General features: G+C 40.4%; 1 protein-coding gene across 2 annotated transcripts in view; it reads left to right on the top strand.

Moving 5' to 3' along the window:
* Positions 1-26,210, top strand: part of CORIN (corin, serine peptidase) — a 180,578-nt gene that overhangs the window by 82,247 nt on the left and 72,121 nt on the right. The window contains exons 3-7 of one of the 2 annotated variants that reach the window (XM_079713915.1): positions 2,301-2,414; positions 11,265-11,372; positions 14,083-14,193; positions 16,587-16,703; positions 21,077-21,184. In XM_079713915.1, coding sequence (XP_079570041.1) covers positions 2,301-2,414; positions 11,265-11,372; positions 14,083-14,193; positions 16,587-16,703; positions 21,077-21,184 — 558 coding nt within the window. The remainder of the gene's footprint in view (positions 1-2,300; positions 2,415-11,264; positions 11,373-14,082; positions 14,194-16,586; positions 16,704-21,076; positions 21,185-26,210) is intronic. The other variant, XM_079713916.1, reaches the window with a different exon arrangement.

The following is a 26,210-nucleotide window of genomic DNA, read 5'->3' as shown; positions in this document are numbered from 1 at the left end:
GTCCTGCACTGAATCCCATACTGTACAAAAGTTGAAATCCATAGATGCCATTTGTATTGACCCAGAAATCATGGGATATAATGGAAAACCAGACTTTCATTGTTGATATTGTGAAGATTACACACGAATTAACATCAGAAGAAACATACCAAACTGACTAGTACTTAATGTTCAGCAAATCGAAACTGATTCCTTGATAGCATTGGAAAATAATCCATCAATTGCATTTTTTCTTTTGCCTCATGGCAATATATTGTGCTCCATTGAGATGGAGGTGACTTTTTCCCATTAATTAAGAACCTCCTGAGTGCCAGCTACTCTGCTGGGGAACACAGGACATATGAGTGGCATGGACCTTACTGCCTGGAATGTTCAGTCTGAACTTTTCTGCATTTCAGCTTCTGAGTTAAATGTTCCATATTTCCTGGTTCCCTTTAGTTAGACAACAAGGTTCATCTCATCAAGGAACGTGGTTCAGGGGGGTGGTGACAGTGACCAGGCAGGAGACCACAAGGCTGATCCCACTAACTTTTGTGGCAGGGAGACAGAGAGTTACAGAAACAAGTTTGGGGAGGGTTATATTTATTTACCGTTACTCTGAATTGGGAACTCATGAAAAAAGTTAGTTTTTTTTTTTTCTGATTATAAAAGTAAGACATGATCACTGTAAGAACATTTGTAAAATACAATGAATAAAATAAAAATTACTTTCAATCCTAATACCAGGGATAATCATAGTAACCTTAGATATACTTCTTTCTAGGCCAGATTGTATTATGCTTTTTCAGAACCAAATGCTGTTTTTAAATTTTTTTATTTTTTAAACTTAAAAGAATATTTATTTATTTATTTATTTATTTTTGGTTGCACTGGGTCTTTGTTGCTGTGCATGGGCTTTCTCTAGTTGCGTTGAGCGGGGACTACTCTTTGTTGAGGTGCGCAGGCTTCTCATTGCTGTGGCTTCTCTTGTTGTGGAGCTCAGGCTCTAGGCGCATGCGCTTCAGTAGTTGTGGCATGGGGCTCAGTAGTTGTGGCTCATGGGCTCTAGAGCGCAGGCTCAGTAGTTGTGCACAGGCTTAGTTGCTCTGCGGCATGTGGGATCTTCCCGGACCAGGGTTCGAACCCACGTCCCCTGCATTGGCAGGCGGATTCTTAACCATTTCTCCACCAGGGAAGTCCCCCAAATGGTGTTTTTACACTTAAATTATCTTGAACTTTGGCCCAGGACATTACTTTTTACAGTATAATTTTCAATGGCTGTAACAGTATTCCTTATTATGGAGCTATCAAAATTTATTTAACCAGTCTCCTCTATTATTGCATAGTTGTTACTTCATAGTTTCCTTGTGATAAACCATGATGGTATGAATATCCTTAAATATTAAATTTTGCACTTATTCATAATCATTTCCTTTGTATGAAGACCAGAAATAAGATTTCTGGGTCAAAGGTTTACACATTTAAAAAGCATTTGATGCATATTACCACATATTGAAGTGTATTTTAAAACCCATTTTGTTGAATTGACATCCTTTCATTAATGGTTTCCCTTAGAAAAATCTTTCTAGCTTCTTCTCTTACATTCTGTGTCTAATGTAATTTTGAAACAGTTGAATATTTGTTGAATTTTGAGACAAAAAAGAACACCGTAATACTTAAAGCAAAGAATACTAAAATGCAACCGTGTTAAGGAAAAGAATGAAAATATTATTAGCTAATGTTGTTTCACATTCCTTATGCCAAAATAGACCCTGACATTTTTAACTGGCAGTTTTATTAAGACAAGTAAATAAATATATTTCAAATACAAGGCATGGGGTCTCTAAGCCTGTGTTCAAGCATGTATCAACTATTTGTAACTGTAGCTTTCTCTGCAGGACATTGAGTAGCGCTGTAGAAGGAGAGGGTGGTTTTTTTTTTTAATGTTTGTTCAATAAATAATATTTCACTTTGAAATAATTTTCTGTTATTAAGAAAAATACTCCCATCTGGTGTTTTTTTCCCCACATAAGTTGTGCACTTGATGAGGCTGCTCTCTTGTGCTGTGAAAGCCCACTGGTGAATTTCCTTTTGGTTTTCTCAGGCAAACACTCTTTGTAGTCTTTCCAGGTAATTTTACAATTAATGTTCTAGAAGGCCAGAGAAAAATTGGTGATAATGAAACTGAGGGAATTGGGAAGCACATCTGTTGAATAGCAAGGAAAGGTTTTCTTTCTGTCCTTTATTTTTCCTAATTTTAAAAGGGGGAAAAAACACACCTCTTATTTATTTTGACATTGTTTTTCTGCCCTTTTTTTCAGTGCTCTGCGGAGGGGGCGAGAGCTTTCTGTGTGCCAGTGGCATCTGTGTCCCCAGGAAACTGCTGTGTAACGGCTACAACGACTGTGGCGACTGGAGTGACGAGGCTCATTGCAGTATGTGACAGGCTGTGTGGGGTTTGTCTGGGAGGACAGGGATTCCATTCAGGGGCCTGGAAACCAGCGCCATTCCATTGTCCAGGACTGACAACCACCCGGCACTTGGGTGGACTTCTTTTAGTTTGCTTTTCTTAAGTGAGCAAATGTGTTTATCTTCCCTCACTCCCGTGTGACAGCTGCATGTTTGCACACCTTCCAAAGGCCTGATTTCATTAGGAACTCGACAGCTAGATGTGCTTTGGAACACATCAGGGACTGAAGTGTTTTTGCTTAAAGTATCTTAAAATTGGGAAAAGGCTTTCTGTTTATTTTGTTTGGGTGAGGGTTTTTGTTTTTGTTTTTAAAGCTTTGAGTATAAAGGTCAACTTTTTTAAAAAAAGGATATTTTTAATAGGAAAAGTTTTTACCCTCATGATTTTTAACAGTTGTGACACAGAAGATGCAAAATCTTTTATTCATTTATGCTTCCTCTAAATCTGGAGAGAGTGATCGCAAGAACGGTTTTGAATCCATGGATCGGTAGATTCAGCCTTAAACATCCTCAGTTTACTTACCATTGATTTGATCAGTCATTTTGACTAAAACGGTGGTTTATCCAATATTGTATTTGTCTGCTTGGGCTGCTTTACAAAATACCACAGGCTGGGTGCCTTAAACAGCAGAAATGTATTTTCTCACAGTTTGGAGGCTGGAAAGTCCAAGATGAAGGTCCAACAGGGTCAGTTTCTGGTGAGAATTCTGTTCCTGGCTTGCAGGCAGCTGCCATCTGCCTGTGTGTTCACATAACCTCTTTGGAGAGGCGAAGGGAGAGGGGAGGAGAGAGAGCTCTGCTGTCTCTTCCTCTTCTTACAAGGGTATGAGCCCTATTCAGTTAGGGCCCCACTCTTATGACCTTTATCACCTCCTCACAGGTCCTGTCTCCAAATACAGTCATGTTGGGGTTTAGGGCTTCAACATACAAATTTTGGGCAGACACAGACATTCAGTCCATATCAGGTTTATATTCAGTTCTCAAATTGATTTGCAATTATGCAACAGATAAAAAGGAAAAATTAGCCTCAAGAATACATTGCAGGATCTGCATCCAAAACAAGACCATATGCAATGGTGTTCAAATTGCTTTCTAATGGTTCTATGACCAGCAATAGTTACTGTGGGAAAAGCTGTGTTTTATTCCCTGTAGCAGTTACCAAGACTTTATAAGGGCTCATCTCAGTTGCTTACCTGAGTTGAAAGATTCCTCTGGTGTGTTTGCCAGGAGGACCAACTCTTCATCCATATGAAGGGTTAGGATGCTTATTTACCAAAGCTTTTGAAAGACAGTATATTATGGTAATATTTAGGGTCAGTGTTTCCCAAACTGGTGTCCCATAGTACCTGAGTCTTGAAAAATGCTTGGGAAAAAAATAAGTTTGAGAAATGCTGTCTATCAGATCTACTTCTTAGAGAGCTACAATACATATTCATTCATTAAAGGTTCGGATAAATCCCACAGTTTAAAAAAAACACATTAATTTTATCTTGACTTGGTATTTCCTGAAAATTATTTGTTTATATATACCCTCACCTTTAATTAATTAATTTATTTATTCATGCATTTATTTATTTTGCATAATATCTAGCATCCTGTAGAATTTCAGTTAAGCCACCATATTTTTTGGAAATGTTTTCACTAAGATATTTGTATTTATAATTTGGAATTCTCTCTTCAGAAAAACCTATGGCATGTGATTGTACATGAAAAACATTTTTTTAGGATGTTTATTTACGTTAGGGAGTATTGCTGTGGACTTGGGAACAAATATTGTGTAGAGCACCTACAGTAGGGATTTTAAGTGGTTCAGTAGAATTATATACAGTAATGGGAGTTACAGTGGAATCTCTTGTTTATCTCCCAATTATGGCCTATGTTATGTCATATTCAAATTCTGCATGTGCCTCTACCCCCAGTGCTGGGCTAACACTGGCTTCATCATTATGTTCCTCCACTACATTGAGCATTGCACTTTAAACAGTAAGAGATTTCTGCTGCATTTGTTGAAACTGAATTTGAAGGAGTAGATTTTCCTAGTCAGTGACTGAACAAAGAAGGCAGTATTATTATTATGCAAGGTATTCAGCAGTATCCTAGGAGTGCAAGTTTATTAAGACATGGGCCTTCCTCATAACCACACTTCAAAAACCATTTGGCTTAGTTTGTTGAGGAAATAAATCCCTTCAGAATACTTGTCTATGAAAATGCTTAGTTGGACATTGAGAGCTTTGCATGCGATTGTCCTGACCTTACAAGGACATCTGCCTCTGAGCTTTAACATTCAGTGCTTGCGGCATTTCAGCATGCATGTTTATAGAAGGTGCCACCCTCCTGTTGTCACCACCCTGCAGTGAAGGAATAGTGTTAAGTCTGAATTAGGGCGTGGATACAAATCAGAGCTGGAATGCAACCCACAGATACTCCTGCGGGGAGAAGGAAATTTTGCTGGGCTTCCCAGCGGGAGCGCAAGGATTTGCCATGTTCTGAGGGTCCTGGCGGGTACAGGAGGAGGATTGCCTTCCAAGGGAGGAAGGGAAGGGATTTGCTATTTGTGAGTTCCCTAATCAACTGTACTAGAAGCATTTACCTACGTGATTTGATTGAATTTTCAGCAAACAAAGTATTATTCCTTTTTGTTCAGATGCAGAGCCGAGGCTCACGGCCATGAATGAATTTGCCAGTGGCTCAGAGTGCTAGATTTGAACCCACTCCTGAATGGGTCCAAATCTAACTGTTTTCTCTAAACTATGCTGCCTTTGACTTGCCCATGTCCTTAAAAGTGCGAATTTGGTGAATGATTGTACTCCCATCATTCATAAGACAGGAAAATGTTTAGTTTGGTTGCTCTATTATGCTGAGGGAGATAATTGTCTTTTACAGGGGCTCTCCAGGTATCTGGGCCTGCTTACCCTCCCCTGGCAACTCATTTTGACATGTTTATCAGTCTCTTCCTAATCAGTAAAGATTTCTTTACTGGACCGATTTCTAACCACCTAGAGCAATTTTAGTGGTATAGTGAAAAGATTTTTGAAGATTAAGGGTTTTCTTTGTTTTTTGTTTTTTAAATTTCTAGCTCTGTGGCTTGAGGCAGGCTACTTCTCCAGGTTTTCCTTGTCATCAAGGCTGGCATCTCCAGGAAGCCCCACCTGTGGGGATTCTAATTCCATTGGTCTGGAGGGGGTGCCCAGGCAGCAGTACCTTTGTAAAACTCCCCCAGTGATTCTCATGTGCAGCCAGGTTTGAAACCACTGCCCTAGAGGGTGTCTGGTGTCTCTTTTGCTGCTAACATTCTATGATCTTTTGATTTTATAACCAGCTCTAGGACAGTGTCTGGTACAGAGCAGGTGCTTAGCAAATGAATGAGAAAGCCTCCAGGAAAATGGTTGTCACAGGGAAAATAGCTGCCACAAAGTCCCCGTACTTTGTGCCACATAAACCTCTGTCAAATACTTTTGGAAGGCATTTGCTCTGAATTTGGGGTAACATTGGTTGATTTATTTTTGAGGACTGTGGTGAACTAATTATACTGAGTTAACTAATTATCCTAGTTAGTATAATTAGTTATACTAATTATCACACAGTATAGTGATTAATATTATAAGGTCTTGAGTCAGGCTGCCTGTCTTCCTATTTCTTCTTTATCATTTCCTGCCTCTGGACGAAGAAAGTTACTCAGTCTCTCTGGGCCTCAGTGTCCTCATCAGTAATATGGAGACAATAAGTAATAGTAACTACCTCTAGAATTGTTGGGCAGAATAATGAATCACTGGATGTCAAGCACAGAGACCAGTGTCTGGCATGTAGTAACTCTCAAAGGGCATTAGGATTTATGGTTGTGATTGTGGCTGTGATCTTATTCTCCATGCCCTCCCTCCGCCCAACACTGCTTCCACCCCTGCCCTGCCAAAGGTCACGTGATACATTGTAGAGGAGACAAATACTACAATATGCACAACGGTTTTAAAAGCAGCACCACATGAAGCTATGTAGAAAGGAGGCCACCCAAACAGCACAAAATAAAAACTGATATTCCAGATAATGTTTCCGAGTCATCAAAAATGACTGTACCGGGCTTCCCTGGTGGCGCAGTGGTTGGGAGTCTGCCTGCCGATGCGGGGGACGGGTTCGTGCCCCGGTCCGGGAAGATCCCACATGCCGTGGAGCGGCTGGGCCCGTGAGCCATGGCCACTGAGCCTGCGTGTCCGGAGCCTGTGCTCCGCAATGGGAGAGGCCACAGCAGTGAGAGGCCTGCGTACCGCAAAAAAAAAAACAACAAAAAAAAACGAGGGCATTTTGGGATGGAAACTGAGCATCCATACTTGAATCCTGAGTTGAGGCAGCATGATTATGTTTATAGACTCATAGAGACTGAGCCAATTGAATGAGGCTCGTGATAAAAGGCTTTCCTTTCTTTAGCTCTGCCCTTTCATTTAATGACAATTTTGAGGGGTAAACGTTAATCATTGTGATGCCAGACTGAAATAGATATTAACAAGCAAGAACTTCAGAAGTCACATTTTGTATCAAGCTCTCTTTCAGAAAAAAAGATCTGTATCTAGAAAAACACCTACCTTAGGTTACGCAAAATTATGCTTGTTTTGAGCGAGAAAATCACAGCAAGCAGCTTTTGCAGGTTTTGATCATTGGCCCCAAATTACACTGACGACATCTCTTTTCAGTTCAAATAAACATTTATTCCAATAAAAGGAGCCACTGTGATCTTTGCTATTTGCTCTGTATTTCTGGGTGTGCAGTGCCTTTGGTTAAGGTTTTGTGTGTTTACTAATTACACAGACCTTAGGGAGGCAACAAGTTGTTTTCCAGATGCAGCTAGTTTTGTATCTAACCTCTGAAAATGTCATCTAACCAAGAAAGTCATAACAGTGGAAAGTTGCATCTGCACCTGTGTGAATAATGAGGAATTAAAAAAAATGTTTGAATCATCTTCACTTATGAAATAAGTTAATGTGACAGCGTTAATTTACAAAATATGTCCAATGAGGTGCTTTAGTATGAATTACTGGGGATCCCAGAATAGGCCACACAGAGGGGCCACTTTGGAAATTTTTAGTGTGTTCTCAGGTTAATCAGATTCTGAAAGGAATATTTGATTTCCCAGTCCTATCATCAAAAAAATGAAGTGTACTGCTTAAAAAAATTAATTCGTATGGTTTAAAATCTGCCACCCCTCCACCCTGTCTCCTCCTTCAGGTAATGTAAGTACTTCTGCACTGATGGTCAAGGTGAGGACCCTGGTACTGCTGATTCTAGCATGCCGATTGAAAACTTCTCACAAGAGATGAAAATACAGATCAGAAAGATCTTTTAAAACTTCCCGAGGAAATGTATATATCTTGATGCACAAATTCCCCAACGCTGCTCAGTGGGCAGGAGAACCAAAATCATAACCTTTCTTGACTCAGCCTGTGTGTGTGTGTGTGTGTGTGTGTGTGTGTGTGTGTGTGTGTGTGTGTGTGTGTGTGTGTGTGTGTGTGTGTGTGTGTGTGTGTGTGTGTGGCAGCAGTGGGGTGCAGGGTGGGAAGTTAGTGCCCTCTGCTGCTGAATGGGAGGAAATAGTACGGTCAAGGTGAAAACTGGGATCTCTTTTCAGTCCTTATATTTTCCCTTATGATGGTTGTCCCAGGGGAAATGAAAAATTAAAAGTACGTACAAAGTTCTGTATGTGTATAAGTGTGAGCATATGTGTATGCACATGTGTATTTGTGTATGTACACATACACACACCCTCTTAATGATGGCGCTGAACAGATGATCTCTAAGGCCCATTCCATTTCGAAAATGATGTGATTCTAAGAGTATTTAAGTAACTTTGTTTTAGAAGAATGCTCTTTGAAAGAGAAGTTGATGAATCATGTCAGTAACAAGTATAATATTTTGATGTGGCTAACAGTTTCACTGATCAATGCCCAAGACTTTTTAAAATAAATTTATTTATTTCTTTATTTATTTTTGGCTGTGTTGGGTCTTCATTGCTGCTCACGGGCTTTCTCTGGTTGCAGCGAGCGGGGGCTACTCTTTGTTGCAGTGAGCGGGCTTCTCATTGTGGTGGCTTCTGTTGTTGTGGAGCACGGGCTCTAGGCAGGTGGGCTTCAGTAGTTGTGGCACGTGGGCTGAGTAGTTGGGGCTTGCGAGCTCTAGAGCGCAGGCTCAGTAGTTGTGGCACACAGGCTTAGTTTCTCCGTGACATGTGGATCTTCCCAGACCAGGGATCGTACCCGTGTCCCCTGCTTTGGCAGGCGGATTTTTAACCACTGAGCCACCAGGGAAGTCCCTTTGCCCAAGACTTCTGATAATAAATTGTTATAGAGTTTGGGATGTTTATAGTAAAGAGGCACCCATCACCAGTTGTATGAGATGCAGGCGTCTGCTTGAGGAGGAACAATTAGCTGTAATTCAGGAGACTGGACTGTTGACCATTAGATTCTTGGTCTTTATCAGCCAAGCAGACTGATCCTCACATGTGCCTCCATTTCTCACCTCTTTCCTTTGTTCTTGCTATTCCCTCTATTTGAAACCTGCTGAAGTTTTCATTCCATCCACTCTACTAAAATCCTGCTCATCTTCCGTGATCCCGCTCCAGCCTTACGAATCTATTTTTGAACTTCATTCACTTTAAATAAGGGAAAAAATAATACATTTAAGAAATCTAGTTTCTATTACATGCAGGCTTTACATGTATTTTACACATTTTTACAGCTTTATTGAGGTGTAATTTACATACTATAAAATTAACCCATTGATTTTTAGTAAATTTATAGAATTGTGCAACCATCACCACAATCTACTTCTAGAACTTTTTCATCTCTCCCCACACTTTCCTTCTACCTATTTGCAGTCAGTCCCCACTCCCACATCTCCAGCCATAGATAACCACTGCTCTGACATCTGTCTCTGTAAGTTTGCCTTTTCCAGGAACTTCATAAATGGGTTGCATAATACGTAGTCTTTGTATCTGGTTTCTTTCACTTAGCATAAAGTTTCTGAGCTTCATCTATGCTGTCATGTGTATCAGTAGTTTGATACTTTTGATTAGTGAGTAGTATCCCATTGTATGATTATACTACATTTTGCTTATCCACTTACCAGTCTTTGAGCATTTAGATTGTTTCCAGTCTTTGGCTATTATGGATAATGCTGCTGTAAACATTCACATACAAGTCTTTGTGTGGATATATGTTTCACTTCTCTTGGGTAGCTTTCTAAGTGTGGAATTCATGAATCACATGATAAGGTTAGAGTTAAGTTTATAAGAAGCAGCCAAACTGCTTTCCAAAGTGGCATTATTATTTTACATCCCCACCAACTATATATGAGAGTTTCAGTTTCTTAAAATCCTTGCCAATACTTGGCATTATCTGTCTTATCTATTATAACTGTTTTAGGGGATATATAATAGTATCTTATTGTGGTTTTACTTGCATTTCCTTAATGATTATATTGAGCACCTTTTCATGTGCTTATCAGCCATTCATATGTCTTTATGAAGACTTTCTATTCAAGATTTTTGCCTCTTTGTAATTGGATTGTTTGTCTTATTATTGAGTGTAAGAGGTCTATATATATTCTGGATCTAAGTCCTTTATCAGATACATGCTTTGAAAATATTTTTTTCCAGTATGTGGCTTGTCTCTTCATTTTTAAATAGTATTTTTGGAAGCACAAATATGTTTAATTTTAATGGATAACCATTTATTATTTTTTTCCTTTAGGCTTGTGTTTTGTTGTTATATCGAAGAATTCTTGCCCTCCCCAAGGTCACGAAGATTTTTTTCCTATGTTTTTTCCTAGAAGCTTCATAATTTTAGCTCTTACATTGAAGCCTGTAATCCATTTTGAGATACTTTTTGTGTATGGTTTGAGGTAAAGGTCAGAGTTCATTTTTGCGTATTTGAAATCCAATTGTCCCAACACCATTTGTTGAAGAGTATTCTTTTCCCATTTAATTGTCTTGGAAACTTACACACATTAATTTATTATTTATACCTTCCCCTAAACTCTATTAAGTAATTGCTCTTATCCTAACTTGAAAAATAAGTTTACAGACTTATAAATTTTAACTAATACACTCAAATTCCCACAGCTAATAGATGATAGAACCATGATAGGAGTTCTGTTTTACCCAAGAACAAGACCTATCTTCTTATTAAAATTTCCTTGCATGATGTTTATTCCAACATTAAACTATAAGCTTCCTGAGGTTATATATCACTTATTCTTATCTTGGCACCATAATCTAGGACAGTACTGTTTATTTGAGGGTCATGCTGTGAAACATTCAGTTGACTTAAGTGATGTGAAAGTAAGTAATGACTGTAATCTAAATGACTTTTTCTCTTTGTTACGTTTATGCTTACCATTGACAAAACTAGACTTTCATTTTAAAGGAAACATTTTTAAGAAATAACTACTCACCCTCTATTAAGTATTCATTCTATATGAACATGAACTTCATTAGGAACCATGGTGAGTTGAGAATGTCTGTTCTCATATTTGACTGTAAAGGAGCTTTCAGGTGTTATAAAGCGGAACTCAGATAAATACTGTCAGGAAGTGATAAAAGCATTGTCTTGGGAGCCAGAGGGTCCTAGTCGTGGTTCTTCAGTAACTTGTTATGTGACCTTGAGCAAATCATTAGATCTCTCTGCACCACAGTCTCCTCACCTGTAAAAGAATAGATGTGGACCAAGTTACCATTATGATTTCCCTCCCATGATATGCTTTTGTTATATAAACTGCTACTGTAACATCCTGTTTTGCTCTAATGAGCCATCAGTGGCTTCTCTTATTTTCAGATTGCAGCGAGAATCTGTTTCACTGTCACACGGGCAAGTGCCTTAATTATAGCCTGGTATGTGATGGATATGATGACTGTGGGGATCTGAGTGATGAGCAAAACTGTGGTAAGTAGCATTATTTCCCTGAAGGTTTTCATTTAAAATTGCAGAAATGTATAATCAAGAACTTGTAGCTCATTGTTTGTTAATGTGATTAGTGGGTGAAATTACAAAATGATTGGTTTCTTAATTTTCAGAAAGAGGAAGTTTTTAAATTTATTAGTCTCAGTCATGTCTCATGTGTAAATGTAAGATTTCTTACAAAAAGTCATACTAAGGAAATGCTAAAGATGTGGAGTAGAAATGGGAGTTAACTTTTTTTTCTCTTTGAAAATGTTTGGTTTCTTCTCTGGTTAGAACCGGTGGCTCGTGTTTAGATTTTGAGCTTATGAGCAAAACTTTGCAGACAGATATATTTTCTGTTCCTGATCCCCTTATTATGTATAACCAAAGACCCCTCCTTTATTTGATTGTCACACGCTACAGGGGCAACTTCTGCAGTGAGGATATCGAAGGTTAGAAGGGTGCATTTGTTTTATGTACAGAAGCTGATCTTAACTTTTAAAGAAGGAACCTACCTACTAGTTGCACGTTTGTAACTATAAACAGTATCTTCCCAATTCCTCACCCTCCCCGCCCCTGGTAACCAGCAGTCTACACTCTGTTTGAACAAAATCAGATTTTTTAGATTCCACATGTTAGGGATATCACACAGTATTTGTCTTTCTTTTTCTGGCTTATCTTATTTAGCATAAACTTATACAACACTATATGTCAATTATATCTCAATTAAAAAAACAAGAATGACCCTACCTTTAAAAGAGCCGAGTTCAATTCTGAATGCCCTCTCGTGAATTAAGACCAGCAAAATCTTCTTGCTTATTTACCTTTCTGAATTTGTGATTAGCTCTTGAATTTTTTTTTAGGTAGCATATTATTGAGTGACAGAAGAACTTTCTAATAGGAACAGAAGGGCAAGGTGAGATGAGGCAGGACACTGGGCAAATGATGTGAAATGATATTCAGCATTAAAGAATATCAAAAGAAATGCTGGGGGAGAATCAGGAGTGGATTAGGGGAATGCCTCGGAGTGGTGAATGTCCCAAATGGCCCCATGCTGGGAAACTCAGTAGTTTCTAGAAGCACCTGTGTAGCTGCCTCTCACTGCATCCATAAGAATGTTGGAAAATGTATGTATGTGCAAAACATCCCACGGGTCACTAGATAGATATGGATTATCTTCTGGGATTGAGTAGTCTTGGGACACAAAGAATGAGACGCCATTGTACTTGTATACATCATAAAATTTATAGTTTGGGGCTTTAGATATTATCTACTCCAACTCCTCCTTTTACCAATAAGATAACTGGAGAAAAGAGAGTAAAAATGAGGGAGGGGGGAATTGAGTGTAGCTTGGTAGTTCAGTAGGTCAGTGGAGAGGACCAGTGTATAGTTGGCATGTGAAAGACAGTGGTCTTACCAACTCAACCTAGTCCTCTGAAGGTAGTAGGATATCATGAGGTTTGTGCTCTTAGGATGACTTTGTTTCTATCTAATGGTAATAATCACGATGTCCTCTTAGACCATTCTCTGTCCCGGTTGCCCATCTTTAGCAGGCTGAGCATGTGCTGGCTCTTCTGGTTCCCACCCATGCATCCCAGCCATTGTGTCTTTCTTCTTTTCTCTGCACCATGTCTTCCATCTTCTTCACTTAATTGCTCCCCTGTATCCTTCAAGACCCATGGCCCCTCCACAGGTCTGTTAAAGACAGTGGTGCTGTTAATGGAAATCCATGATAGTTCCTCATTATGGAATCTGTTATTCATGAATCTACATACATCTTTTTTTGTTTGTGCTATACGCGGGCCTCTCACTGTTGTGGCCTCTCCCCTTGCGGAGCACAGGCTCCGGACGCGCAGGCTTAGCGGCCACGGCTCACAGGCCCAGCTGCTCCGCGGCATGTGGGATCTTCCCGGACCAGGGCACGAACCTGTGTCCCCTGCATTGGCAGGTGGACCCTCAACCACTGCGCCACCAGGGAAGCCCCTACATACATCTTTTAAAGGGTTGTTTATATTAAGGTTATTCCATGTCTCATATCAAAGAATCCTATAGGTTCTGCCCTCTGTGAGAAGAAACATCACTTAGTTCTCCTTTTTCCCCAGGAATATATAGTTTGGGACAGAGGTTAAATCCAAGATAAAAACAATCATAAAAAAAACAAATATTTTGCATTTCTTACCCAGCAGTTCTTTCAAGTATGAGTTATATATTTAGACAGTTCAATAGAAAACCTAAGTTTAGCATCAGGCAAGATGACAGGAGGAGATACCTGCCTCCGCAGTTTACCACAGAGAGGTAAGTTGCAATTCTTAGAAACATGACAGAGTTGTCACGAATCATCACATCAGCTATCTACATTGTGAAACCCAAATCACAGTTCTGTTTATTTGAGCCAAATCACAAAATTTTCATAAGGAAAGAAAACAATGACTAAACACAACAAAACCCAGAACAAACTATGGGTCCTAGAAAAGCTGGGCGCTTGTTTATTCATCTGAAAAACAGTCAGGTCTTACCCCGTAGTGATGGTGGCCGGGGGCCCACATGGTTGGCCGGGAGGTGCCAGACCCAGAGTAGAAAGGTTATTGATGGTATTGGAATAATTGGAACAGACTCTCCTCTACTGGAACTTGTTCTACTGGAACAAGCCATACAGTTCTAAGTGTTTGTCATGCTGGGTCTCTCCATCCTCCTGAGTTTTTGTTTTCTCCAGATTGCAACCCCACAGAGAAACATCGCTGTGGAGATGGACGCTGCATTGCCATAGAGTGGGTGTGTGATGGTGACCATGACTGTGGGGATAAGTCTGATGAGGTCAATTGCTGTGAGTGCCCTGAGGGCTTTCATTTTGCTTATTTTTCTACTTCTGCCTGTTTAGTCAAATACACTCAAGGTTCATTATCTAAACAGATTCTTACACTTTGGTCCTAGCCTATACAGATAATAATTGAGTGGTGTGATGACGATAACAACATAGTGTAACTGACTTCTGCCTCTCTCTCTCCAAAACTCCAAGCCTGATTTGGCTGCTCTGGTCAAGCGGGTGGCAGTTTTCTTTCTCATTGTCCACAAATATCCTTTCTGGGTCTGCGAGCCTGTCAAAGGGATGTTCTTCCCAGAGACTGGGGCACTTTTCTTCGCAAACAATACATGAGCAGTTAAGTGGGAGCCTCCAGAGGCGCTCTCAGGTACCATGTGTGGGAGAACTGGGGGAGAACTGGCAGACATAAGAGAGCCTTCAGTGTTCATAGAGTTACACAGAGTGTGCAATAATATTGTAACTTTAGAGCCTGTCTTATTTCTGGGTGAGTATATCTGGAGAAAACTCTAACTCAAAAAGACACATGCACCCCAGTGTTCATTGCAGCACTGTTTACAATAGCCAGGACATGGCAGCAACCTTAATGTCCCTCGACAGATGAATGGATAAAGAAGATGTGGCACATATATACAACGGAATATTGCTCAGCCATAAAAAAAATAAAATAATGTCATTTGCAGCAACATGGATGGACCTAGAGATGATCATACTAAGCGAAGTAAGCTAGACAGAGAAAGGCAAATATCATATATCACTTATATGTGGAATCTAAAAAAATGATACAAATGAACTAATTTACAAAACAGAAACAGACTCAAAGACACAGAAAACAAACTTATGGTTACCAAAGGGGAAAAGGGGGTGGGCGAGGGATAAATTAGGAGGTTGGGATTAACATATACACACGGCTACATATAAAATAGATAACCAACAAGGTCCTACTGTTATAGCACAGGGAACTATACTCAATATTTTGTACTAATCTATAAGGGAAAAGAATCTGAAAAGGAATAGGTACATATATATATATTTATATAACTGAATCACTGTGCTGTACACCTGAAACTAACATGATATTGTAAATCAACTATCCTTCAATTAAAAAAAAAAGTCTTCAGGTAGCTATTACACTACCTGCCTAATAAAATCAAATATGGCTGATCACATTTTATTCCCTAGAAACTACAGTATACTCAGTAGGGGATAATAAAATGATTGAATAGAAGCAGCTATTTGTTAAAAGAGAGTAATATTGATCTGAAAGAGTTAATATGGTGCATTTTATGCATGTTCAAACTAATTAAACTCTTTATTCCATCTTTTGCTGTCTAAAAATAAAAGCAGGAACAGCTGATATATATGAGATTGACTATTTAATTTGCCTATAATTTGAGGCAAAATTAGAAATGTGGGTTGCATGGTTTTTATTTTGACATAAGAAAAATCACATAAATTAATTAGGAAATGCAATGCCCAGCTTTCTTCTTTCCTGAACTTGTTTGAATGGGAATAGTACCTGAGTCCTTGCTTAGTGGACATAGTGGAACAGAGTGGACTGTATTTTGATGGATCTTGGAAAAGCAAGGACTTGGTGCTCATGTATGTATTTATGTATGTGTGTATGTAGACCATAAGCTGGTGAAGGCTGAGGTCATATGATACATGGGTTTCTAACGCTCTAAAAGACAATAGGGATAAAATTAAGACAACCTTCAGAAATTGGAAGGTTAATGGCTACAAGAATCCCTTTTAAATGTCAGACGTCATAAGCAAGTTTTGAAATAAAGTGTTTATTGTGGGGTAGGTACTATGCAAGTCTTTCACATATACCACTTCATTAGTGCATTAGGTCAGGTTGGTGCAGAGTGAAATGTTGGAGCTTGAGTTAGAAAAGCTTGCCTTCACATTCTGACCCTACCTTTTAACAGCCTTGAGACTTTGAGGCAAACACTAAACTCTCTAAGCTTCAGTTTCCTTCTTCTAAACAAGGTCGATAATATCCATTTGCAAATTTGTTATGAGGATTTGAGATTAGACACCTAATACTCCTAGCACAGTTATTGCCATATAGTACGCCTTTAATAAGTTGTAGCTTTGATATTAGTAGTATAACTACTACCATCATTAATACTGTTTTTCACCATGCAATGATCAAGAAAAAATTTTTAGTGAGTGCTATTTAATAAGGGAAGAGAAATTCCTGAAAGGAAACTTTCCAGTCCAAAAATACTTGGAATGAACAAAATGAATGATATATTCATTCATTTATGCAGAACATTCAGAAATCTAGAACACTTCATTCTTGGTGATGCCAGATAAATGGGAATCATTGATGTGATCTGTAGACTGAAAGAAGTAGAGATAATTAAAATGCATGTTATTTTGGCATTTCCTAGCATGTCACAGCCAGGGTCTGGTGGAATGCAGAAGTGGCCAGTGTATCCCCAGCACTTTCCAGTGTGATGGAGATGAGGACTGTAAGGATGGAAGTGATGAGGAGAGTTGCGCCAATGGTAAGTGTGTGCTCCAGCCCCGGAAACAGTCCTTACCAGCGGGCCTTTCCTTGGGAGCAAAGCAAAAAGTTGGAAGTTACCTACAGCTTAAAGGATCCCCATATAAATAATGCCAGATTGCCTAATGCACTGGTCCTCACAGCTCTGGTCAGCCAGAAACCCTTGCTTATGGTAAATGTAACTCTCATGCAACTTACACTGAAAAATCATCCCTAAGGGTGAAGAGTAGAGGTTAAACGCTTAAACAGCATGGGCAGATTCAGTTAGATGTTTTATGGGGAAACACCACGATAAAGAGAAAAGTGTAGCATATAGTATTCAATTCAATTAGATTTCAATTAGAAATAACTGGCTTCTGAAATTAAATGTAACGGCTTCCTAAAATAACCATGTGCAGAGAAGCAGTTTAATGCCTCACATCTTAACTGGAGTATAATTGCTTTACAATGGTGTGTTAGTTTCTGCTTTATAACAAAGTGAATCAGCTATACATATACATATATCCCCATATGCCCTCCCTCTTGCGTCTCCCTCCCTCCCACCCTCCCTATCCCACCCCTCTAGGTGATCACAAAGCACCAAGCTGATCTCCCCATGCTATGTGGCTGCTTCCCACTAGCTATCTATTTTACATTTGATAGTGTATATATGTCCATTCCATTCTCTCACTTCGTCCCAGCTTACCCTTCCCCCTCCCCATGTCCTCAAGTCCTTTCTCTACATCTGCGTCTTTATTCCTGTCCTGACCCTAGGTTCTTCAGAACTATTTTTTTTTTTTAGATTCCATATATATGTGTTAACATACGGTATTTGTTTTTCTCTGACTTACTTCACTCTGTATGACAGTCTCTAGGTCCATCCACCTCACTACAAATAACTCAATTTCATTCCCTTTTATGGCTGAGTAATATTCCATTGTGTATATGTGCCACATCTTCTTTATCCATTCATCTGTCAATGGACACTTAGGTTGCTTCTATGTCCTGCCTATTGTACATAGAGCTGCAGTGAACATTGTGGTACATGACTCTTTTTGAATTATGGTTTTCTCAGGGTATACGCCCAGTAGTGGGATTTCTGGGTCATATGGTAGTTCTATTTTTCGTTTTTTAAGGAACCTCCATACTGTTCTCCATAGTGGCTGTATCAACTTACAGTGCCACCAACAGTGCAAGAGGGTTCACTTTTCTCCACACCCTCTCTAGCATTTATTGCTTGTAGATTTTTTAATGATGGCCGTTCTTACTGGTGTGAGGTGATACCTCATTATAGTTTTGATTTGCATTTCTCTAATGATTAGTGATGCTGAGCATCCTTTCATGTGTTTGTTGGCAATCTGTATACCTTCCTTGGAGAAATGTCTATTTAGGTCCTCTGCCCATTTTTGGATTCGGTTGTTTGTTTTTTTGATATTGAGCTGCATGAGCTGCTTGTAAATTTTGGAGATTAATCCTTTGTCAGTTGCTTCATTTGCAAATATTTTCTCCCATTCTGAGGGTTGTCTTTCGTCTTGTTTATGTTTTCCTTCCAAGCAATATACTTAAATACACTTTAAAAGGAGTCTGATATTATCTGTGAAAACCCCAAAGAAAAAGTAAATCAAATAAGTTGGTTTTTTAAGTGTGTCTATTTCTGCCAGAAAAGAAAGCTCTACACTGATTGTTTTAAGTCCCAGTTTGTGTAGAAGCATCTCTCAGTATAGGGTTGGTAATATCCTTTGACTTAAAAATCACTACATTTGCTTATAAGTGACCTTACCTCTTACCAACGTAGCCTAGTTGTTAAGAATGTGGATGTTGCCACCCAGCTGCCTGGGTTTGAACCCCAGCTCTGCCACCTACTACATGGTTGACTTTAGACCAGTAACTTAACCCTGTTACATTTCAGTTTCTGTGTCTGTAATCTCAGAATAATGATAACTACTTCATAGAGATGGCACGTGGTGAGCACTCAATAAATGTAAGTTATTATCACATGGCTGCTATGTGAAAGCAAGTCTTAGGCTGTATATATTCCAAATCAGCTAATGAGATTGGTCACCAATAACTAAATTAACTTTTTCATAGTGAATATTGATCATTGGGATGGCTTTAATGAAAACGCATTTCAGACCTAAAGGGAGAGCCTTTTAATCACAGATTTAGTCCATAAAAAGCTAGATAACGAGTGCTTCATTTTACCAGTTTTAAAATTCAGAAGGAAATCCCTTTCTAGCCATGAGTTATTGTGTGCATGTCAGCCAAGCAACTCCCTTTTGATCAAATAGTTCTTTCTCTCTACATAATTCAAAGCTGTTTGAAATAATTTTGGATTTTTTTTTACTAGCAGTGGCAGGATTTGAAAATACTTCCTTGCATGTGTGAGATGTTAGAAAGTCACATGATAAAATGGATCACAAAGTAAAATGGTAGCATCTTTATCCACTCTAACGAATTCAATATAATAAAAGTATATTGTGGTGCTGGGAATTTAGTAGCAAGCAAAACTGCTGATGGGGCTAGCAGGCTCCTGGGGGAGATAAGCCAATACAAATAATTGTGCTGGTCCTTGTCTAACTGGGGAGTGACCTAGGCCAGGAGGGAAATTCAAGGTGCTAGGATGCCACGTATTGGATGCATGTCCTGGGAAAGGGCCTCTGGGAAGCTTCCCTGAGATGGAGCTGTAGGAGCCACAATCTGAAGAATGAATGGAATTAACAAAGGAGAGTGGGACTGGAGAAAGAATTTTAGACACAGGGAACCGCTTGGCCAAAGGCACCGAGGTGGCAGGAAGGAGCAAGGTAGTTTATAGTAGTGGGAGAAGGCCACTGCGTTCGGCGAGCTGAGAGTGAAGGGGAGCGAGTTACAAGCATCAGCCGTGATCGAAGGCTGGTTCTGCTCAGCCAGGCTGGGAGGGGGTCTGGGACTGCTTCTGCCAGGACTTGGGGCCCTATTCAAGATTTAGGCCATGACAACCCTCAGCCTCACTCTCAACCTTCCTGTTCAGTCTCCCTTAACCTCCAGTGACTCCAGCCTGTGTACTTTTTACTCCAGGCCTTTGCATATCCTGCTGTCTGCTTGGGAAACCCATCCTTCCCCCTTATCCCAACTTACCCCATGTGCCTGAAAAACTCCTTTGAGAAGCTTTACTCTTACCGTCGTAGTTTGCTTTTACTGCTTTTTACATGTACCTTCAGTGGAGCAATGATCACATGGCATCGTAAGATTCCATTCATGATGACATCCATAACTAGGGTAGAAATTATCAGGGTTTTCTGTCTTTTAATGCTCAGTGCCTAGCTGGTCACATAAGTGGTCACATAGTGGGCACTTAATATCGGCTGAAGTAATGAATGCATGCTGTCTTAATAAAATTTCTTCAAGAGACTAAATTCATGGAACTTATCCTGGCTTACCTTGCAAAAAAAAGTTTGACCTGCTAACGTTAAAAAAAAAAAAAAAGGAGTGATATCTATTTTATGCAAGGCTGTGATATATAGTGTTTTTCATTAATGGTACTGAAAGGGAGAAAGAGTCCAGAATAATAAATATTATATTTAGAATTATAGATAAGATTATAGATAAGTCTTAGAAGTCTTAGAATTATAGATAAGAAAGTCCACTATAATAAATATTGTCTTAGAATTACAGCTAAGAATGATTGTATGTATACGCATACTGTTATTTATATTTAAAACTGCCTTGCAAGATTTTCTAGGTTCCACATGACGCGTCTGAGTAATTGACTATAATGGGGGCGAGCTAGAAAGAGAACAGGCAGTAATTTATTACCTTATCCATTTAATCTACAAATGACCAGGAAATCAATGGGAAAAGCAGTTTCCTCTCCACATACCTTAAGGAAAAGCCATTAGGTTGATGTTACTGTTGTCATCCATTTGGAAACAAGAAACCCAATTCTCAGATCATTGCAGCTAGGCCAGTGCTACTTTCCAAGGACACAGAAAATATGGATAACAGCTGCTTAAGACTTATGCCATGATAAAGTATCCTTATTGTATTGATGTTGATGCCTTATTTATTATTAAGGAAAGCATTTTCCTTAGAGGAAAGACTAGAGTTGGGATCAAATGAGTCTTAAAAATATTGGCCTTTCCCTCAAATCACTTGAATTTTATTTTGTCATCAACTCCATGCACCCATGTAAATATAAGATGCTCTCTTTTCCATTAAAAGCAGCAACAGATGATTTTTGAAGGATGGGTTGCCTCTTAGTTCTTTATTCCTACAGAATCTCAACATGTGTTCAAAATTTTTGGAGAAGTTGGAAGGAAATTAAAGTTGTGTCCTTCCTCGGTTCTGGATCCTTCAGATCCTAGTGCATGGAATTTATAGTTGCTGATGAAAGTAAATGTGCTTTTACCCCGTCTGTAGGTCAGACTCCGTGTCAAGAAGGAGATCAAAGATGCCTCTACAGTTCCTGCCTTGATTCATGTGGTGGTAGCTCTCTTTGTGATCCCAGCAACAGTCTGAATAACTGTAGTAAGTACAGTTGCTGCTGACAATTGCAATCACCACGTCAGGCTATGCATTCAGTTTTATCCTTTTGCATTGACATTAAAATGCTGAAGTGTGGAATCCCTCCAAAATATGCATATATATATTTCTCTCTTTTTTTAAAGGTTGCGTGTGGTAGCAGAAAAGAAGCAAAATGGTCTTAATTAACTTAAATCATAAACAAATGTGTCATCATAAATGGGCTATAAATCCATTGCTTAATGTCATTCCGTGACTTTCCACTCAGCATCAGCTCCTATATATTATTTTCTTGGCTCCATCTGCAGGCAAATGCTATCTTTCTTCCTTTTTAAAGCCCAGCTTCAAAAATGGAAACTTTATCCAAGAAGTAAATATGAAGTTCATCTAAGTAGCCACATAAAACTTTGGCGGTCTGTTCTTGTAATAAAATGTATTCTCACCCTTCCAGGAACTTTGCTGACCTATAATGACCTCGCTACAAATGGTGTAGACAGGTGGCTGTATCCAGACTGGCTTTAGGAGGAGGAATGATTAGGGGAAGATTGAACGGGCAGGGGTGGCAGAAAGACTCTCTCGGGAAATTTTAAATGAATTGGAAAGCCCCCAAAGACTGATTTCTAGTAATGGCTTGCTTACTTCTGGGCTCTGCTTTCACACTCCAGTCCCTTCTTTCACTTTTTAGAATTAATTTTTGGCTTCCCTGTCAGCTTGGGCTTGAGACTTAGAAGCAGGTCTGTCAGCTTTCAGTTGACAAGAAGGTATGACTTCTTAGCACAGATCCCAGCAGTGAAGGCCCCTGGAGGCCGGGAGGTTGAAAGGCTGAAGGGTTTGGGTCCCTGGATTTGCTGAAGTTTTCAGATCCTAATTCTACTCTGCGACCTTGCTGGGTCAATGTAGAGCTTATGGGTGGCGGGTAGCCTGTACCCCTTAGGGGATATCAAGGGGTGAAAACAGTGGGCTGGATAGGAGTGTGAGGGCAACAGCCAATTAATAACCAGACTAACAAGATTTTTTGTTTAATTTCACAAGCACTTAATAACTGTTTGGCCGAAAGCACAATACCCAGCCCTCCTCCATTTCCCATAGGAGAGAACAGTGCAGATAGATATTAGTCTGACCACTAAGACGCACTACCATTTTATTCACTCTAAAATGATTAAATATATGTCTATGTATGTGTATATATGTATATACATATGATTTGACTTTGCTCATCTCCCAGTCTGCCCTGGAACTCTTTCAGAATCATTTTATTTACTTCACCTTCAACTTGGGCTGTAGAATTTTGGACAGTGACAGTATTGTCTCAGACACGTGTATTTTAGTAAAGTTTTGGAGGTTGTCTGACATGTAATGGCACTTACTGTTAGATTAAAAAAAGGTGAGGGCTTCCCTGGTGGTGCAGTGGTTGAGAGTCCGCCTGCCGATGCAGAGAACGCGGGTTCGTGCCCCGGTCCGGGAAGATCCCACGTGCCGCGGGGCGGCTGGGTCCGTGGGCCATGGCCGCTGAGCCTGCGCGTCCCGAGCCTGTGCTCCGCAACGGGAGAGGCCACAACAGTGAGAGGCCCACGTACCACAAAAAAAAAAAAAGGTGAGAGAGCAGTGTTAGCCTGTGTCAAATTTAGGCAGGGAGTAACCAAGTATATGTTCTGCTATTTTCTCTATACTTGAAATATTTCAAGATTAAAAATAAAAATATGTTACCACCTGTCCAAAAAAAAAAAAAAAAAGAACTTGTAGGAAGGGCACTAGATGACTCAGCTGGTATGTATGTTGACTTAAAAAAAATGCACAACGTGAGAGTTGCGAGTTAAGTTTTATTGGGTAAAATGAGGACTGAAGGCCGGGAGACAGCATTTCAGATAACTCTGAAAAAACAGGTAGTCAGGGGCTTCCCTGGTGGCGCAGTGGTTGAGAGTCCGCCTGCCGATGCAGGGGATGTGGGTTCGTGCCCCGGTCTGGGAAGATCCCACATGCCGCGGAGAGGCTGGGCCCGTGAGCCATGGCCACTGGGCCTGCGCGTCCGGAGCCTGTGCTCCGCAACGGGAGAGGCCACAACAGTGAGAGGCCCGCGTAACGCAAAAAACAAAAAAAAACAAAAAAAAAAAACAAAAAAAACCCCAAAAAAAGGTAGTCAGGAATGTCAAAAGATTATTGTAAATGAAAGAAAACCAGATATCTCAAGTTAAGGAATTTAGCGCTTTTCTATGCATAGGAAGATGCAAGAATCTGGGCTCATTGAAATCATTCCTTTGATATGCACCTCAGCTCTCGGGGCCAGTATCCAGTGTTTTCACATCCTGAGTTTCCTCAGGGCTCACCGCAGGGAGTGGCTGCAGTCTGATGGCTGCTAGATGGCAGGTATTCTTTTCAGCCCTGAGTTTCCTCAGGGCTCACCAGCTCAAGTTGGAGGGCTGCAATCATTGGTGACTGTGACATCCTTTGTTTATGGATATGGCAGGAAATATTCCATTTATCATGTATATTCAACCAGTATTTCTAGTGTGTCTGTGATGTCCCAGGCACTGGGATGGGCACTGGGCAATTTGATGGCAATGAAGGGAGACATGATTCCAGCCTTCCTGGAGCTAACTTTTCAACAGTGGGATCATATGGCCACCTTCCCATTCATATATACAATTTTGATTTTCTTTTTATGTTCTTCAAATACACTCAAACCGTTTCCCTAGCATCTCACTGTCTCATCAGCTTCCTCTTTCATCACAGATGTTCTTGCCACGTTCTCTCCATATATATTCAGCAAACATTTGAACACACCCTCTTCCGAGTATTAGGCATTGGGCTTGTTCTTGGTCTCCATTCCTTCTGTGTTATTAAAAATAAGTGTTGGAGAAAAAAGTACATGAGTAAACATTTAGAACTAAAGGTTGATGGAGTACTGTGGGAAACTTGGGGGGGTCCCTGAGGCATGACAGTCATACCCGGCTTCATACAGCCATGGCAATCATGGGCACAGGGAGAGACCCATGCCCAGGAGCTGCTGTCTCTGCTAGGCACATAAGCAGTGTATATGCCTAACTTCCAGCTGAGAGTAAAAATGTTATTCCTTATTTTTCAAAGAGCTTCAGGATGGTGTGTGTCTACTTGGTTCTCTGTAAATATGGACAAGTATCATCTCCTCTCAGAAAACTCTTCATGCACTTGAAAATGTGATTAATTGTTTAAAGATCTTTGACACTGTCAGAGACTACTGTTATTTGGATTCTGGAGCACGACTGAGCAGCCCTGTCTTTCTCTGGCTCCCTGCCAGTGGGGAATATGAGTTTGGAGAATGTGGACATTCTTTCCGGTGGAGTCAGCCTCTCACTGGAGTTGCTGGGAGGCTAGTCCTTAAAGATAATGGTTTTTGCCACCCCATAAAATATTATAATAACGTTCCAATGGTCCCTGAAGATATACTGGGTGGGACCCCGGCATCAGTATTTTAAAAATTCCCCAGGTGACCCCAGTGTGCAGCAAAAGTTGAGAATTATTGCTTTGTGGCCTGACAAGGCTGCTGGGATTAGTGACATCCTGAAATTGGGTGTGAAAAACAGTCTTCATGGTTTTCATATTTTTCAGTGGATAAGATCCATGGTTTATCTCAGATTAGCAGAAGTGTCTACAATTTAAAAAAGCCTAAAGAACACATCTCAGATGATATTGTGTATGAAGAGGCTTAAAAGTATCACAGTATCACCACATCCACTCCAGCCCAGAATCTTTAACATGTTTGCACCCTGCTGGGAGGCAAAATATGGACATGTCCTTGCCTTGGGGGGTAGGATCAGGAATGTTATTTCCCATCAGTCTGGTGTAGAGGGACTAATCCATCACCTGTACCTTGTAGAGTGCAATCCAGACATCTGGGGGAACCTGGGGGAGAGAGCAGCTCCTGGGCATGTGTCTCTCCCCACCTCCCTGAGCCCATGATCGCCATGGCTGTATGAAGTCCAGTATGACTGTCATGCCTCAGGGACCCTCCCAAGTTCCCCATAGTGTTCCATCAACCTTTAGTTCTACATGTTTATTTGTGTATATTTTTCTTCCAACACTTTTTTTTTCTTTCTTTTTTTGCGGTACGCGGGCCTCTCACTGTTGTGGCCTCTCCCATTGCAGAGCACAGGCTCCGGACGCGCAGGCCCAGCGGCCATGGCTCACGGGCCCAGCCGCTCCGCAACATGTGGGATCTTCCCGGGCCGGGGCACGAACCTGTGTTCCCTGCATCGGCAGGCGGACTCTCAACCACTCCGCCACCAGGGAAGCCCCCAACACTTATTTTTAATAACAGAGAAGGAATGGGGACGAGTGACTAGCCCAGTGCCTGACACTCAGAAAGAGGGGGTGTTCAAATGTTTGCTGAATATATATGGAGGGAACCTGGCAAGAACACCTGTGATGAAAGAGGAAGCTGATGAGACGGTGAGATGCTAAGGAAACTGTCTGGGTGTATTTGAAGAACAGAAAAGGAAAACCAAAGTCGTATATATGAGTGGGAAGATGGCAGTATGATTCCCCCTCACTGAAAAGTTATATCCAGGAAGAAATGAACAGCTTTGTTCTTCAAATAATTTCCCAGTGGTCTGTCAATTTCCTGCCCTCTCCTTGCAATCTCTAGGTAGACGAACAGATAGTATAGGGGTGTGGTCAACAAGCCATATGCTGTAATGATTAAGGACTTCAGTTCTCAGTATCAAATAGTAGATGAGAGGAACAACCTCTTTCTAAAAGCATTCCCAGCTAGTAAGTGGAAGATAAATGATTGAATTCGAATATTACCATTTGGAAACCAGGTGAATTAACAGGGCAAGGCACTGAGCATGGACATACAGCTGTAGACATCACAAAAAGAAATCAGACGGATGTGTCTTCTGATAAAAGAACCTAGAGTCTTGCCAAAAGGATGAAGCCTAATCAGCCCCCTGGCTTCAGCTGCCAGTGTTCAGGAGACAAGGGGGACAGGGGAAGATGTTTAACCTCCCCAGGAGTGTATAATCAGCAAAATCCAAACTCTGGCACACTCTACAGG

This window comes from Hyperoodon ampullatus (assembly GCF_949752795.1).
Source record: "Hyperoodon ampullatus genome assembly, chromosome: 1".
Taxonomy (NCBI): Eukaryota; Metazoa; Chordata; class Mammalia; order Artiodactyla; family Ziphiidae; genus Hyperoodon; species Hyperoodon ampullatus.
This window is presented reverse-complemented; position numbering and strand designations above follow the sequence as displayed.